General features: G+C 39.2%; 1 protein-coding gene across 4 annotated transcripts in view; it reads left to right on the forward strand.

Moving 5' to 3' along the window:
* LOC133061812 (adhesion G protein-coupled receptor E2-like) overlaps positions 1-18,250 on the forward strand; it is a 61,343-nt gene that overhangs the window by 10,667 nt on the left and 32,426 nt on the right. For all 4 annotated transcript variants that reach the window (XM_061150026.1, XM_061150028.1, XM_061150030.1 and 1 more), the window contains 4 exons: positions 15,391-15,498; positions 15,681-15,901; positions 16,092-16,271; positions 17,875-18,072. In XM_061150026.1, coding sequence (XP_061006009.1) covers positions 15,391-15,498; positions 15,681-15,901; positions 16,092-16,271; positions 17,875-18,072 — 707 coding nt within the window. The remainder of the gene's footprint in view (positions 1-15,390; positions 15,499-15,680; positions 15,902-16,091; positions 16,272-17,874; positions 18,073-18,250) is intronic.

An 18,250-nucleotide genomic window follows, 5' to 3' on the forward strand; every position in this document is an offset into this window, starting at 1 on the left:
GGAATGTAGTCAATAATATGTGGAAATGAATGGTAACTAGAGTTAGTGTGGTGATCATTGTATAATGTATGATAATATCAAATCATTGTATCGTACACCTGAAACTATTATAATATTCTAGTTCAATTGTACTTCAGTGAAAAACAGAGAGAAAAAAAGGTTAAAAAGAAATGAAAAACCAAACTGTCATTGTAAAATGAAGTATCAGCAAAGGAAATAATTATACGGAAGAATTTATGATAAAATATAAATGGCTTCAAAACAAGACCACCTGGTAGCTCAGATGGTAAAGAATCTGCCTGCAATGCAGGATACCTGGATTTGATCCCTGGGTCAGTAATAGCCCCTGAAGAAGGAAGTGGTAATTCACTCCCAGTATTCCTGCCTGGAGAATTCCAAGGACAGAAGAGTCTGGTGGGCTACAGTCCATGGGATTGCGTAGAGTCAGACAACTGAGTCACTAACACTTTCACTTTTTTTTTTTTTTTCCAAAAGAAAACAAGGTATTAAGTTTGGAAGTGTATAAATCTAGTATTATTTGCTCTTTAAGTCTGATTTGTTTTATTAAGTTGAAATGCACTTAATATAAATTCACCATTTTAATCAGTGTGTACAATTTGGAGACATGTAGTAGTGTATTCGCAGAGGTGTATAACCTTCACCTCTATTTCTAAAACATTTTCATAATATCAAAGGTATTCTCTGTCCACTAAACAGTCACAAATTTCTCCTTTTCTTCAGCCCTGGCAATCAGTTATTGGTTTTCTGCCCCTATGGGTTTCCATCCTGGATAGTTCTTGTAAATAGAAATAAATATATTATATTTCCTATAAACTTTTGGGTTGTTTCTACCTTTTGACTGTTGTGAACAGTGCTACTGTGCATATTGATGTATAAGTATTGGCTTGAATATCTATTTTCATTCATTTGGGTCACAAAGCTAGGAGTGGTATTGCTGAGTTATGTGGTAGTTCTATTTTCAACTTTTTGAAAAACTACCTATTTTCCCAAAGCGGCTATTTTTCTATTTTCCATTGTCAACAGCAATGTACAAGGGTTCCAATCTCCTAATTGTCAGTGACACCTGTTGCTTCTTTTTTTTTTTTCTTTTTCCTTTCATTATAGCCATTCTAGTAGCTGTCAGGACAGATTGCATCATGGTTTAACCTGCATTTCTCTAATACCTAAGGATGTTTAATATTTTTTTATGTCATTGTTGAGCAATTTTGTATCTTTCTTGGAAATATGTCTATCTATTCGAGTCCTTTTGTCTATTTTTTTTTCTTTTGGCCATGACATGCAGCATGCAGGATCTTAATTCCCTGATCAGGGATTGAACCCAGGTCACCATAGTGAAAGTACAAGTTATAAGCAATAGATGGCCAGCAACCCTCCATCATGTGCCTATTTTTAAATTTAGTTATTTGGCATTTGTCTGTTGAGCTGTAAGAGTTCTTTATATATATCATATATATATATACTCATATGTGAGTATATATATATATATATGTAAGAATTCTTTATATATAAGACTTCTTTATTTATATAATGTATTTCGTATATTCTACTAGTAGACCGTGTGATATATGTGAATTGCAGATATGATCTCCCACTCTGTAGATCATCTTTCCACTTACTTCATAGTCTTTTCACTTTGATGGACATATGCTTAAATATGCTTTAAATTTTGATAGAGTCCATTTTATTTATTGTTTCTTTTGTTGCTTGTGCATTTTTAACACATCTAATAATCCATTTCCAAATCAAAGATCATGCAGATTTACCCTTATGTTTTCTTCTGTTCTAGTTTTAGCTTATAAATATACATTTTGACCCATTTTGAACTCATTTCTGTGTATTGTGTGAGGTATGGGTCCAACAGCCTTTTTTTCTGGATATATAGCCAGATATTATGGAAGAGACTATTCTTTCTCCCACTGAATGGTTTTGGCATCAATTGCTGAAAATCAGTTAACCATAGACATATGTGTTTATTCCTGGACTCTCAATTCTGTTGTGGTGGTCTATATGTCTATCTTTATGCCAGTATCATACTGTTTTGAATACTGTAGGTTAGTAGTCAGTTTTCATATCAGGAAGATGAATATTACAACTTTGTTTTTCCTTTTCAAGATTGTTTGAGTATTTGTGTTTCTTCAATACCATACAAATTTGGGGATGAAATTTTCCATTTCTGCAAAAACTAATTAAATGCTGTCATAGCATTATTAGTATTGCATTGAGTTTGCAGATCACTTTGGGGAATATTGCAATCTTCAAATATTATCTTCCCATCCATAAACACTGGATGTCTTTCCACTTATTGACTGTTTTCAATTTCTTTAAACAATCATTTGTAGTTTTCTGTATACAAGTTTTGAAACTCCTTGAGTAAATTTGTCCTTAATATTTTGTTAAAGATTTTTGCATTCATGCTCATAAGAGATACTGATCTATAGTTTTATTTTCTTGTGATGTCTTTATCTGGTTTTGCTTTCTGGGTAATGGTGGTCTTATGGAATTATTTTGATTGTGTTTTTTCCTCTTCTATTTTTTGTAAGAGTTTGCAAAAATTCATGTTAATTCTTCCTTAAATGCTTGGTAGAATTCTAATCTGGGCTTTGCATTTGGGGACATTTTGATTTCTTATTCAGTCTCCCTACTAGTTATAGGTCTGTTCAGATTTTCTGCTTCTTCTTCGGTTACTCTTGTAGTTTGTGTGTCTGTAGGAATGTCCATTTCATCTAGATTGTTGCTTGTGCTGGTCTCACCCTATTGTAATCACTGTTGTGGTTGGACTGGTCCTTGCGGTTCTGTTATCTAACCAGACTTGAGTCACCTCCTCTTCTTGCAGTTAAGCCAACCTACTGAAACTGGATTGTGGTAGGGGAAAATGCAGTGTTTTGGGGGCTTTTTTGTTTTTCTTTTTTACTTTTAGACAGTGAATGATTTTATTGTGTAAGTATACATCATGAAATACTTTGAATATATGTGTGTGTGCTCAGTCATGTCCAACTCTTGTAACCCCATGGACTGTATCCCGCCTGGCTCCTCTGTCCATGGGATGTTCCAGGTAAGAATACTGGAGTGGGTTGCCATTTCCTGATCCAGGAGATCTTCCCCACCCAAGGATTGAACCTGTGTCTCCTGCATCGGCAGGCAGGTTCTTTACCCACGGAGCCCCCTGGGAAGCCTACTTAAGTTATATTATACTGTACTTATACTAAAATACTACTGTAGTGTTTTTTTTATTTATTTATTTTAATTGGAGGCTAATTACTTTACAATATTGCAGTGGTTTTTTCCATACATTGGTATGAATATGCCATGGGTGTACATGTGTTCCCTTTCCTGAACGCCCCGCCCACCTCCCTCCCCACCCCATCCCTCTGGGTCATCCCAGTATGCCAGCCCTGAGCACCCTGTCTCATGCATCGAACCTGGACTGGTGATCTGTTTCATATGTGATAATATGTATGTTTCAATGCTATTCTCTCAAATCATCCCACCCTTGCCTTCTCCCACAGAGTCCAAAAGACTGTTCTATACATCTGCATCTCTGTTGCTGTCTCGCATATAGGGTTATGGTTAGCATCTTTCCGATTTTCATATATATGTGTTAGTATGCTGTATTCATGTTTTTCTTTCTGGCTTACTTCAGTCTGTATAATGGCTCCATTTTCATCCACCTCATTAGAACTGATTCAAATGTATTCTTTTTAATAGCTGAGTAATATTCCATTGTGTATATGTACCACAGCTTCCTTATCCATTCGTCTGCTGATGGACATCTAGGTTGCTTCCTTGTCCTGGCTATTATAAACAGTGCTGCGATGAACATTGGGGTACATGTGTCTCTTTCAGTTCTGGTTTCTTCAATGTGTATGCCCAGGAGTGGGATTGCTGGGTCATATGGCAGTTCTATTTCCAGTTTTTTAAGGATTCTCCACACTGTTCTCCATAGCAGCTGTACTAGTTTGCCTTCCCACCAACAGTGTAAGGGTTCCCTTTTCTCCACACCCTCTCCAGCATTTATTGCTTGTAGACATTTGGATAGCAGCCATTCTGACTGGCGTGTAATGGTACCTCATTGTGGTTTTGATTTGCATTTCTCTGATCATGAGGGATGTTGAGCATCTTTTCATGTGTTTGTTAGCCATCTGTATGTCTTCTTTGGAGAAATGTCTGTTTGGATCTTTGGCCCATTTTTTGATTGAGTCATTTATTTTTCTGGAATTGAGCTGAAGGAGTTGCTTGTATATTTGAGACTAATTCTTTGTCAGTTGCTTCATTTGCTATTATTTCCTCCCATTCTGAAGGCAGGTCTTTTCACCTTGCTTATAGTTTCCTTCATTGTGCAAAAGCTTTTAAGTTTAATTATGTCCCATTTCTTTATTTTTGCTTTTATTTCCATTACTCTGGGTGGTTGGGTCATAGAGGATCCTGCTGTGACTTATGTCGGAGAATGTTTTGCCTATGTTTTCCTCTAGGAGTTTTATAGTTTCTGGTCTTACATTTAGATCTTTACTCCATTTTGAGTTTATTTTTGTGTATGGTGTTAGAAAGTGTTCTAGTTTCATTCTTTTACAAGTGGCTGACCAGTTTTCTCAGTACCATTTGTTAAAGAGATTGTCTTTTATCCTTTGTATATTCTTGCCTCTTTTGTCAAACATAAGGTGTCTATAGGGGCATGGATTTATCTCTGGACTTTCTATTTTGTTCCATTGATCTGTCTTTCTGTCTTTCTGCCAGTGCCATACTATCTTGATGACTGCAGCTTTGTAGTAGAGCCTGAAATCAGGCAGGTTGATTCCTCCAGTTATGTTCTTCTTTCCCAAGATTGTTTTCGCTATTTGAGGTTTTTTGTATTTCCATACAAATTGTGAAATTATTTCTTCTAGTTCTGTGAAAAATACCGTTGGTAGCTTGATAGGGATTACATTGAATCTATAGATTGCTTTGGGTCGTATACTCATTTTCACTACATTGATTCTGTCAACCCATGAAAATGGTATATTTCTCCATCTATTTGTGTCCTCTTTGATTTCTTTCATCAGTGTTTTATAGTTTTCTACATATAGGTCTTTTGTTTCTTTGTGTAGATATATTCCTAAGTAGTTTATTCTTTTCATTGCAATGGTGAATGGAATTGTTTCCCTAATTTCTCTTTCTGTTTTCTCATTGTTAGTGTATAGGAATGCAAGGAATTTCTGTGTGTTAATTTTATATCCTGCAACTTTACTATATTCATTGATTAGCTCTAGTAATTTTCTGGTAGAGTCTTTAGGGTTTTCTATGTAAAGGATCATGTCATCTGCAAACAGTGAGAGTTTTACTTCTACTTTTTCAATCTTGATTCCTTTTATTCTTTGAATAGTAGTGGTGAGAGTGGGCACCCTTGCTTTGTTTCTGACTTTAGGAGATATGCTTTCATTTTTCACCATTGAGGATAATGTTTGCTATGGGTCTGTCATATATAGCTTTTATTATGTTGAATATGTTCCTTCTATTCTTGCTTTCTGGAGAGTTTTTATCATAAATGGATGTTGAATTTTGTCAAAGGCTTTTTCTGAATCTATTGACATAATCATATGTGGTTTTTTTTTTCCATTTACTTTCATTAGTTGGAAGCTAATTACTTTACAATATTGTAGTGGTTTTTGTCATACTCTGACATGAATCAGCCATGCATTTACATGTATTCCCCATCCCGATCCCCTCTCCCACCTCCCTCTCCACCCGATTCCTCAGTGCACCAGCCCTGAGCACTTGTCTCATGCATCCAACCTGGGCTGGTGATCTGTTTCATCATAGATAATATACTTGTTTCAATGCTGTTCTCTCGAAACATCCCACCCTCGCCTTCTCCCACAGAGTCCAAAAGTCTGTTATGTACATCTGTGTTTCTTTTTCTGTTTTGCATATAGGGTTATCATTACCGTCTTTCTAAATTCCATATATATGCATTAGTATACTGTATTGGTCTTTATCGTTCTGTCTTACTTCACTCTGTATAATGGGCTCCAGTTTCATCCATCTCATTAGAACTGATTCAAATGTATTCTTTTTAATGGCTGAGTAATATTCCATGGTATATATGTACCACAGCTTCCTTATCCATTCGTCTGCTGATGGGCATCTAGGTTGCTTCCATGTCCTGGCTATTATAAACAGTGCTGTGATGAACATTGGGGTGCACGTTTCCCTTTCAGATCTGGTTTCCTTAGTGTCTATGCCCAGGAGTGGGATTGCTGGGTCATTTGGCAGTTCTATTTCCAGTTTTTTAAGGATTCTCCACACTGTTCTCCATAGCGGCTGTACTAGTTTGCATTCCCACCAACAGCGCAAGAGGGTTCCCTTTTCTCCACACCCTCACCAGCATTTATTGCTTGTAGACATTTGGATAGCAGCCATCCTGACTGGCATGTAATGGTACCTCATTATGGTTTTGATTTGAATTTCTCTGATAATGAGTGATGTTGAGCATCTTTTCATGTGTTTGTTAGCCATCTGTCTGTCTTCTTTGGAGAAATGTCTGCTTAGTTCTGTGGCCCATTTTTTGATTGGGTCATTTATTTTTCTGGAATTGAACTGCAGGAGTTGCTTGTATATTTCTCAGATTAATCCTTTGTCTGTTGCTTCGTTTGCTATCATTTTCTCCCAATCTGAGGGCTGCCTTCTTACCTTGCTTATAGTTTCCTTTGTTGTGCAAAAGCTTTTAAGTTTAATTGGGTCCCATTTGTTTATTTATGCTTTTATTTCCAATACTCTGGGGGGTGGGTCGTAGAGGATGCTGCTGTGATTTATCTCGGAGAGTGTTTTGCCTATGTTCTCCTGTAAGAGTTTTATAGTTTCTGGTCTTATATTTAGTTCTTTAATCCATTTTGAGTTTATTTTTGTGTATGGTGTTAGAAAGTGTTCTAGTGCCATTCTTTTACAAGTGGTTGCCCAGTTTTCCCAACACCACGTGTTAAAGAGGTTGTCTTTGAAAACACAACAACCCAAAATCTATGGGACACTGTAAAATCAGTGCTAAGGGGAAGGTTCATGGCATTACAGGCTTACCTCAAGAAACAAGAAAATAGTCAAATAAATAACCTAACAGTACACCTAAAGCAATTAGAGAAGGAAGAAATGAAGAACCCCAGGGTTAGTCGAAGGAAAGAAATCTTAAAAATTAGGGCAGAAATAAATGCAAAAGAAACTAAAGAGACCATAGCAAAAATCAACAAAGCTAAAAGCTGGTTTTTTGAAAAAATAAACAAAATTGACAAACCGTTAGCAAGACTCACTAAGAAACAAAGGGAGAAGAACAAAATTAACAAAATTAGAAATGAAAATGGAGAGATCACGACAGACAACACTGAAATACAAAGGATCATAAGAGACTACTATCAGCAACGATATGCCAATAAAATAGACAACTTGGAAGAAATGGACAAATTCTTAGAAAAGTATAACGTTCCAAAACTGAACTAGGAAGAAATAGAAGATCTTAACAGACCCATCACAAGCAAGGAAATTGAAACTGTAATCAGAATTCTTCCAACAAACAAAAGCCCAGTACCAGATGGCTTCACAGCTGAATTCTACCAAAAATTTAGAGAAGAGCTAACACCTACCTAACTCAAACGCTTCCAGAAAATTGCAGAAGAAGGTAAACTTCAAAACTCATTCCATGAGGCCACCATCACCGTAATTCCAAAACCAGACAAAGATGCCACAAAAAAAGAAAACTGCAGGCCAATATCACTGATGAACATAGGTGCAAAAATCCTTAACAAAATTCTAGCAAACAGAATCCAACAACATATTTTAAAAAATCATACATAATTACCAAGTGGACTTTATCCCAGGAATGCAAGAATTATTTAATATCCGCAAATCAATCAATGTAATACACCACATTAACAAATTGAAAGATAAAAACCATATGATTATCTCAATAGATGCAGAAAAAGCCTTTGACAAAATTCAACATCCATTTATGATTAAAACTCTCTAGAAAGCAGGAATAGAAGGAACATATCTCAACATAATAAAAGCTATATATGACAAACCCACAGCAAGCATTACCCTCAATGGTGAAAAATTGAAAGCACTTCCCCTGAAATCAGGAACAAGACAAGGGTGCCCACTATCACCACTACTATTCAACATAGTTTTGGAAGTTTTGGCCACAGCAATCAGAGCAGAAAAAGAAGTAAAAGGAATCCAGATAGGAAAAGAAGAAGTGAAACTCTCGCTGTTTGCAAATGACATGATCCTCTACATAGAAAACCCTAAAGACTCCAGAAAATTACTAGAGCTAATCAACGAATATAGTAAAGTTGCAGGATATAAAATTAACACACAGAAATCACTTGCTTTCCTATACACTAACAATGAGAAAACAGAAAGAGAAATTAAGGAAACAATACCATTCACCATTGCAACAAAAAGAATAAAATACTTAGGAGTATATCTACCTAAAGAAACAAAAGACCTATACATAGAAAACTATAAAACACTGATGAAAGAAATCAAAGAGGACACAAATAGATGGAGAAACATACCGTGTTCATGGATTGGAAGAATCAATATTGTCAAAATGGCTATATTACCCAAAGCAATCTATAGATTCAATGTAATCCCTATCAAGCTACCAACGGTATTTTTCACAGAACTAGAAGAAATAATTTCACAATTTGTATGGAAATACAAAAAACCTCGAATAGCCAAAGTAATCTTGAGAAAGAAGAATGGAACTGGAGGAATCAACCTGCCTGACTTCAGACTCTACTACAAAGCCACAGTTATCAAGACAGTATGGTACTGGCACAAAGACAGAAATATATATCAATTGAACAGAATAGAAAGTCCAGAGATAAATCATATGGTTTTTATCTTTCAATTGGTTAATGTGGTGTATCACATTGATTGATTTGTGGATATTGAAGAATCCTTGCATCCCTGGGAGAAAGCCCACTTTATCATGATGTATGATCTTTTCATATGCTGTTGGATTCTGTTTGCTAGCATTTGGTTAAGGATTTTTGCATCTATGTTCATCAGTGATATTGGCCTGTAGTTTTCTTTTTTTGTGGCATCTTTGTCTGGTTTTGGAATTAGGGTGATGGTGGCCTCATAGAATGAGTTTTGAAGTTTACCTTCTTCTGCAATTTTCTGGAAAAGTTTGAGTAGGATAGCTCTTAGCTCTTCTCTAAATTTTTGGTAGAATTCAGCTGTGAGGCCATCTGGTCCTGGGCTTTTGTTTGTTAGAAGATTTCTGATTACAGTTGCTATTTCCGTGCTTGTGATGGGTCTATTAAGATCTTCTATTTCTTCCTGGTTCAGTTTTGGAACGTTATACTTTTCTAAGAATTTGTCCATTTCTTCCAAGTTGTCCATTTTATTGGCATTATTGCTTATAATAGTGTCTTATAATCCTTTTTATTTCTATGTTTTCTGTTGTGACATCTCCATTTTCATTTCTAATTCTGTTGATTTGATTCTTCTCCCTTTGTTTCTTGATGAGTCTGGCTAATGGTTTGTCCATTTTATTTATCTTTTCAAGGAACCAGCTTTTAGCTTTGTTGATTTTTGCTATGGTCTCTTTAGTTTCTTTTGCATTTGTTTCTGCCCTAATTTTTAAGATTTCTTTCCTTCGACTAACCCTCAGGTTCTTCATTTCTTCCTTTTCTTGTTGCTTTAGGTGTACAGTTAGGTTATTTATTTGACTTGTTTCTTGTTTCTTGAGGTAAGCCTGTAATGCTATGAACCTTCCCCTTAGCACTGCCTTTACAGTGCCCCATAGGTTTGGGGTTGTTGTGTGTTTTTTTTTGTTTTTTTTTTGTTTGTTTGTTTTTTGTTTTTTTTGTTTGTTTGTTTCTATGCAGTCTTTATTTTAAGGTACCATACAAAGAGTCCAGGGCAGCTATTCCTCAAAGAACCTAAGTGACACAGCACGCTTGAAGCCACACAGTGAAATTACAAGGGGGAGACAGAGGGGAGCTTGGAGTGCTGCTTTAATTGCCATGGAGGGTGGAGGGTGGGGGCATAGGATTTGGGCGTGATCACTCTTTTTTGGTGAATTGAAAACATAAGAGCCAAAATTTAAAGTATGGGAAGAGATAAGAACAAGCAGCATAAGTGGTCAGTTATTGCAGTCAATGAAGACTGCTAAAACAAAGGAGCCTCAAAAGGGGGAGGTGGCCTCTTTATCTAGCCCCCTCCTCCCCTGACCAGCAATGTGTTAACTGTATTTGAAGTGGGTGCCTCTTTGAAATGAATGTGTGGACAGTTTAAAACTTAAGTCAGGCACAGAAAGTGAAAGGGGCTCAGTCATGTCAGACTCTTTGCTTCTCCTGGACTATTCAGTCCATGGAATTCTCTAGGCCAGAATACTGGAGTGGGTAGCTTTTCCCTTCTCCAGGGGATCTTCCCAACCCAGGGATCGAACCCAGGTCTTCCACATTGCAGGCCAATTCTTTACCAAATGAGTCACAAAGGAAGCCCAAGTCAAGCACTAGCATTATATATATATATATATATATATATATATATATATATATATATATATATATATATATATTTTAACTGTCAGGGATTATACTATAGTTAAGTAATTTGTTTGTAGTTTCTCAGTTCAGTTCAGTTCAGTCGCTCAGTCATGTCTGACTCCTTGCGACCCCATGAAGGCCTCCCTGTCCATTGCAAACTCCCTGAGTTTACTCAAACACATGTCCATTCAGTCTGTAATGCCATCCAGCCATCTCATCCTCTGTCGTCCCCTTCTCCTCCTGCCCTCAATCCCTCCCAGCATCGGGGTCTTTTCCAATGAGTCAACTCTTCGCATCAGGTGGCCAAAGTATTGGAGTTTTGGCTTCAGCATCAGTCCTTCCAATGAACACCCAGAACTTATCTCCTTTAGGATGGACTGGTTGGATCTCCTTGCAGTCCAAGGGACTCTCAAGAGTCTTCTCCAGCACCTTAGTTCAAAAGCATCAATTTTTTGGCGCTCAGCTTTCTTCACAGTCCATCCCTCACATCCATACATGACCACTGGAAAAACCATAGCCTTGACTAGACGGACCTTTGTTGGCAAAGTAATGTCTCTGCTTTTTAATATGCTATCTAGGTTGGTCATAACTTTCCTTCCAAGGAGTAAGCGTCTTTTAATTTCATGGCTGCAATCAACATCTGCAGTGATTTTGGAGCCCAAAAAAATAAAGTCTGATACTGTTTCCACTGTTTCCCCATCTATTTCCCATGAAGTGATGGGACCAGATGCCACGATCTTAGTTTTCTAATAATCCTCTAAATGCAGATGGTGTACATGTTACCAAACTCAAGTTCTGTGTTCACTGCTCAAAAACCAATACTCCAGAGGCAGCTGCTTATAGAAAGGAAATGTTACTTTAATCAAAAGATTGGCAATCTTGGGAGAAAGTGTGTCCTTGCATCCCCACAATCTGCTTCCAAGATTCTGTTCAGTCATGACAGTTTGTTTTTTTTTTTTAATTAACTTTTTATTTTATATTGTACTATAGCCACTTAACAGATTTCCCTGGTGGCTCAGATGGTAAAGAATATGCTTGTAATGTAGAAGACCTTGGTTCGATCCGGGGGTCAGAAAGATATCCTGGAGAAGGAAATAGCAATCCACTATAGTATCCTGTGTACAGAATTTCATGGAAAGAGGAGCATACAGGCTACAGTCCATGGGGTCACAAAGAATCGAACATGACTGAGTGACTAACACACACAGACATAGCCAGTTAACAATCCTGTAAAAGTTTCGGTGAACAACAAAGAAACTCAGCCATATGTATACACGTCCATTCTCCCTGACTCCCCTCCCACCCAGGCTGCCACATAACATTGGGAAGAGATCACTGTGCTATACAGTGGGTCCTTGGTTACCCATTTAAAATATAGCAGTGTGCTCATGTCCTTCCCCAATTCCCTGACTATCCTTTCCCCTCATCCTTCCCCTCCAGCAATCATAAATTCATTTTCTAAGGCTATGAGTCTGTATATGATTTGTAAATAAGTTCATTTGTATCATTTATTTTTAGATTCCACATATAAGAGATGTCATATTTCTTCTCTTTCAGACATACTTCACTCAATGAATGAATGAGTATGACAATCTTTAGATCCATCCTTGGTGCTGCAAATGGCACTGTATCATTCTTTTTTAAATTCAGCCATGGTAGTTCTTTATGTGGGATCTGTTGCTCAGTTGGTAAAGAATCTGCCTGCAATGTAGGAGACCCAGGTTCAATTCCTGGGTCAGGAAGATCCCCTGGAGAAGGAAATGGCAACCCTTTTCCAGTATTCTTGCCTGGAAAATCCTATGGACAGAGGAGCCTAGCACACTACAGTCCATGGGGCCAAAAGAGTCAGGCACAGCTTAGCAACTTAAACCAATGGTAAATTTTAAAGGACAAAAAGGAGAAGAATTTCAGTGAGTCATCAAGGCAGGAAGTTTAGCTCTGCATCATTTTCCATTACCTACAGGCTGGCTGACTCTTTGTGGTCTTTCTTCAGATAGTATTAAATATCTCACCCATGTGGTCTGCTTGAAGAATTGTTCAGGGCATTCCTGGGGGTAGAGAGCTAATCATACTTTAACTTAATTCTTCATTCCTACTTCTTTTAATCTGAGGAAAGAATCAGAACAGGTTGGGCAAGGTATTGTGTGTATTCACTAAAGCACAAGTCAGGAGTTAGTTCAATGTTACATAATGAATCTCATTTTGTAATTTCATAAGGATTACTTTATGTAACCTCATAAAGTAAGTTTTAAAGGGAACAGAAACTGGCAAGCAGGAAAGGGTTAAAAAGCTGCTTACCAATTTCTTTATCGGTAAACATCATTCCATTTCTATGGGGTAAGAGATGAAGGTTCATCTTCTGCAATTGTTTCATGCTGACATAGGGACATGTTTGACCAGAATATGTCAGTGGGGGTCTGTAGCATCACTTTGCAGATAATTCTAGTTGCTCACTTACATACGTGGGCAGAGAAAGCTACAATTATTTTGAGGCCCACAAAAATGTAGACTGTGAAGAGCAATACTGTTAATTCTATTCTGTTGAGGTCAGTTCTTGGAATTTTACTAGCCATCGATGGAATAGCTTATGTCATAGCTACAGTCTGGTCATCATGCAGTTAGCATTTTCCCTCTGGTGGCAGTTATAGTATTTGCAAAACAGCTCAGGAATGTGCGTCAGACACAGACAGATTCTGTGACTCTATTGTTCTAATCATTAACTGCTTCAGCCTGATCATCTGTATCTCAGGGAGGCTTGAGAAACCAGCTTTCCTACAAGAGGCAGGGAACATGGAAGAATCACTGTTCTTGTGGGCAGGGTTTGGGGTTCTGCTGGTTTTCATACCTATGTGTACCATTATCATGCATGTGTGTGCATGGAAAGTCGCTTTAGTCCTGTCCAGCTCTTTGTGATCCCATGGACTGTAGCCCTCTAGGCTCCACTGTCCATGGGATTCTCCAGGCAAAAATATTGGAGTGGGTTTCCATGGCTTCCTCCAGGGGATCTTCCTGACCCAAGGATTGAACTCACATCTCCTCCACCTTCTGCATTGCAGGCCAATTTTTTACCACTGAGCCGCCAGGGAAGCTCCATTATAATGTATAACAAATATTATGGGTAACGTTATACTTCAGTTCAGTTCAGTCGCTCAGTTGTGTCCGACTCTTTGCGACCCCGTGGACTTCAGCACACCAGGTTTCCCCATCCATCACCAACTTCCGGAGCTTGTTCAAACTCATGTCCATCAAGTTGGTGATGTCATCCAACCATCTCATTCCTTGTCATCTCCTTCTCCTCCTGTCTTCAGTCTTTCCCAGCATCAGATTCTTTTCCAATGAATCAGTTCTTCGCATCAGGTGACCAAAGTATTGGAGTTTCAGCTTCAGCATCAGTCCTTCCAATGAATATTCAGGACTGATTTCCTTTAGGATTGACTGGTTTGATCTTCTTGTTGTCCAAGGGACTCAAGAATCTTCTCCAACACCACAGTTCAAAAGCATCAATTCTTCGGTGCTCAGCTTTTTTTATAGTTCAACTCTCACATTTATACATGACTACTGAAAAAAACATAGTTTTGACTAGAGGGACCTTTGTAGACAAATTAATGGCTCTGCTTTATAATATGCTGTCTAGGTTTGTCATAGCTTTTCTTCCAAGGAGCAAGCATCTTTTAATTTCTTGTCTGTTACGTTATGTAATGTTGTGTTATATATCTTGTGTATGTTATGTTATGTGATGTTATGTCATATAAAATTATACCATTATGGTATATAATTATACCATTATTTGATACACATAATAAGATTTCACATAATGTATATCTGATATACAATATATATAATATGGTATACGCTGTATATAATAAAACATAATATATACTTATCTTATGTAAGCCTTACCAAAAGTTATAGAAACATTAAGCATGATGAACCACCTGTCTTTGTAGCCACTTTTAATAGTCTTCTGTTTTCACTCTTACTAAATAAGCTTGTAAAATTGAGATTGTACCACCTTTAGCTGTTGCTATGCCATCATTTTAAATTAACTGAATGAAATTATTGAGGTAGATATTGCAATAACTGTTGTCCAGCCACTCGGTCATGTCCAATTCTTTGTGACCCCATGGACTGCAGCATGCCAGGTTACCTTGTCCTCCACTATCTCCGGGAGTCTGCCCAAACTCATGTCCATTAAAGGTCGCAATATAATGTCTGAAACAATGCACAGCCTGAAAGTTGAGTATTATGCTTTATTCAGTGGACTTTCTGAGAACTTCAGGCCTCAGAGATAGAGGATAGGCCAGGATCTATAGAAGTTTCACAACAAAAACCAGATAGTTGGAACATCAAAGAATTACTATTAATTAAAGAAAAGCAGAAATCTCAATTTAGTGAATTTAACACTTTTTCTACAGATGGCAAGGTGCAAGAGTTGGGGCTTATTGAAATCACTCCTTTTACATGCACCTTAGCTCTCCAGGGCCAGTATCCTCTTTCCCATCCTGAGTCCCCTCAGGTGCATTTTTCACCCATAATAATGAAACATATATACTACATAAAAATTTGTGTCATATTTTTAGGTCATTGAAAAACACCCTGATGCTGGGACAGATTGAAAGCAAAAGGAGAAAGAGGCAGCAGAGTATATGTATGTTATGTTATGATAGAAATCACTGACTCAATGGACATGAATTTGATCAAACTCCACGGGTTAGTGAAGCACTGGGAAGCCTGACATGAAACAGTCCATGGGGTTGCAAAGAGTTGGACATGACTTAGCAACTGAACAACATGGTGTTATAGCCATCAAAACAATCACAATTACTAACCTAACTCCCACAATTCATAGAAGTGTCACTGGAGGTGCAGGCGCCAAGCTACAGGAATATCACCTTGATTCAGAATAGGACTGAGATGATGCTGACCTGGGATACAGTGCATGATTCTGGTGACTCAGGTAATGGCTGAGACAGTGGGTAAGTCTTCACTGTGTGTCAAGATGCCCAATGATATGACAAATGGAATATTGAAGTTTAAAGGGAAGTGTGGGCTATCGTGGGTCAAAAGGAAACAGTTCATCCGTAGAAGAAGAGGTCCTTTCGGGTACTGCAAGATGTCAACCTTAGTCTTGTCCTGCAGGTCTTGCTGTGGTGGGCCTCCTGTCCACTCCAGGGATGCACAGATTCCTGGCTGAAGCCCCTTTGGTCCTGGATGCTGAGGAACCGGCAACTCTACATGAGACACACAGGGGTTTGCTGCAGGAAACCTCCCACATACTGCTGTCAGATGTCATATCTGCCTTTATCACCAACAAGGATGCTGAGAACCTCAAATCCCCAGTCACCTTTGTCTTCCAACATGTGAGTCCAGGTGGGGTGGAGTCTTGGGTGTGGAACAGGCCTGAGTCCTGGGCCCAGCCTTGGGCTTCAGCGTGCTCTACCATGGGTGCATAAACTCTTTAGGAAAGCCCTTCACAAGCCAGATTTGGCTCAGCATTTCTGAGCAACAGAACCCCGAACTCACACCTACTTCCTCTTCCTGTTAATACAGTCAGTGACCCCTGAGCCAAGACAGAAGGTGCACTGTGTTTACTGGGAGCGTGGCCAGAATGGAAGTGGTCACTGGGACACCAGAGGCTGCTGGGTGACCAGCACCAGAGACAACAACACCACCTGCCAGTGCACCCACCTCAGCATCTTTGCCGTCCTCATGGCCCACTACAGTGTCCAGGTGAGAACCTCAGAGAGGCAACATTCAAGGGCTACTGCTGTGTAACAAATTCCCACACACAGCAGCTTTAGAAACATAAGTTTATTATTATCTCATTGTTTCTTCAAGCTAGCAAATAGTCGTGGTTCAGATGAGCTTTCTGTTCAGGTTCCTACAAGTCTTATAAACCTTTCCTCAGAAAGTTGGGGTTGTCCCCTAACTCCCTGGTTTCTGGCAGATTTCAGTTCTTGGTGTTAGTAGGACTGAGGTAGTGTTTTCTTTATCTCTGGCAGCAGAGAACCAGGCTCAGTTCCATGGTTGCCTGCTTTCCCTCTCATCTGTTGCTGTTGTTCAGTTGCTAAGTCATGTCCCACACCTTACAATCCCATATACTAAAGCACGACAGGCTCCCCTGTCCTTCACTATCTCCCATATTTTGCTCAGATTCATAACCACAGAGGCAGTGATACACCCAACCATCTCATCCTCTGTTGCCCCTTCTCCTTTTGCCTTCATTCTTTCCCAGCATCAGGGTCTTCCACAATGAGTGGACTCTGTGCATCAGGGGCCAAAGTATTGGAGCTTCAGCATCAGTCCTTCCAAAGAATATTCAGGGTTGATTTCCTTTAGGACTGACTGGTTTGATCTCTTTGCTGTCCAAGGGACTCTCAGAGGTCTTCTATATCACAATTCAAAACCATCAATTCTTCAGTGCTCAGCCTTCTTTCTGGTCCTAATTCTCCTCTGGGACCTCTCACAGTGCACCAGTGAATCTGTCTGGAGATCAGCAGGAGAAACTCCCTTATGTCAGAACTCTCTGAAACTCTGAATCGTTTTCTTCAAGAGGAGCCTACCTCTTCTGAGGGCTCTTCTGGTTACAACAGGTCCAACCAGGATAAACTCTCTAAGTCAGCTGATGGAAGACATGAATTTCACCCGCAACACTCTCTTCACAGCACCACCTGGGTTGGCTTCTGACTGAAAATCTGGCAGAAGATGGGGATGAGGATGTGGTTGCCAAATTAAAATTCTGTGTACCCCAGGGGTCTTTACAGCAGGGTGCTGAGGGGCTGCAGAAAGTATGAATTTTATTCTACCATCATTGCCAAAATACAGTAGATTTCCTCCATCAAGGGTTCAGTTCTAATCTATAATCATTAGTTCCCTTCCAAGAATGGATATTTCAGGGGTGGGTGAATGGCGTCCAGGGCAGGTGGTTAATACCTGGACAGAGAGCCTCAGGTACAGACTCTGTCACACACCACCACTGGTGGGAATGGAGGGTGATGCTCAGCATGAAGTTTCATGCCTCTGTGTACCTATTGTGGTAACTGGGAGGCTGAGTCATGCTCAGAAGCCTACAGGAAAATAAACCCTTGTGAGTTCCAGAGTTTGTTCTTGACTAAAGAGTCTCCTGTCCCTCTGTCCTTCCAGGGACTGAATTAACCATTCAGATCCCATAAAATTCTAACATTCAGAACCTGGAGAAAGCTATCCACAAATATACCAACTCTATCTGGGTCTTCTCCTCCTGATTTTTCTATGTCTGAAAACAAAAATGGTGGAAGGGTCATTACTCAGAGCAGGAAAGCGTGACTGTGGCCTCCTCTCTGCTGGGTCCCAGGAGGAGGATCCTGCACTGACTGTGATCACCTACATGGGGCTGAGCCTCTCTCTGCTGTGCCTCCTCCTGGCGGCCCTCACCTTCCTTCTGTGCAAAGCCATCCAGAACACCAGCACCTCGCTCCACCTGCAGCTCTCGCTCTGCCTCTTCCTGGCCCACCTGCTCTTCCTCACAGCCATTGACAGAACTGAGAACAAGGTTCGTATATGTTTCCAAAATACTCCTGCCCCAGGGGATTGTGAGTTCATGGAGACACACTGCTTTGGACACTTTAATAAAATGACTTGGATTCCAGGTAAGGTTAAGTTGGTAAGTAACCAGTTTCACATTGACTGCCACAACTAGAAGACAAACATTCTGTTGACAGCCCCTTCAT

The sequence above is a fragment of the Dama dama genome, chromosome 9, assembly GCF_033118175.1.
Source record: "Dama dama isolate Ldn47 chromosome 9, ASM3311817v1, whole genome shotgun sequence".
NCBI classification, from domain to species: Eukaryota; Metazoa; Chordata; class Mammalia; order Artiodactyla; family Cervidae; genus Dama; species Dama dama.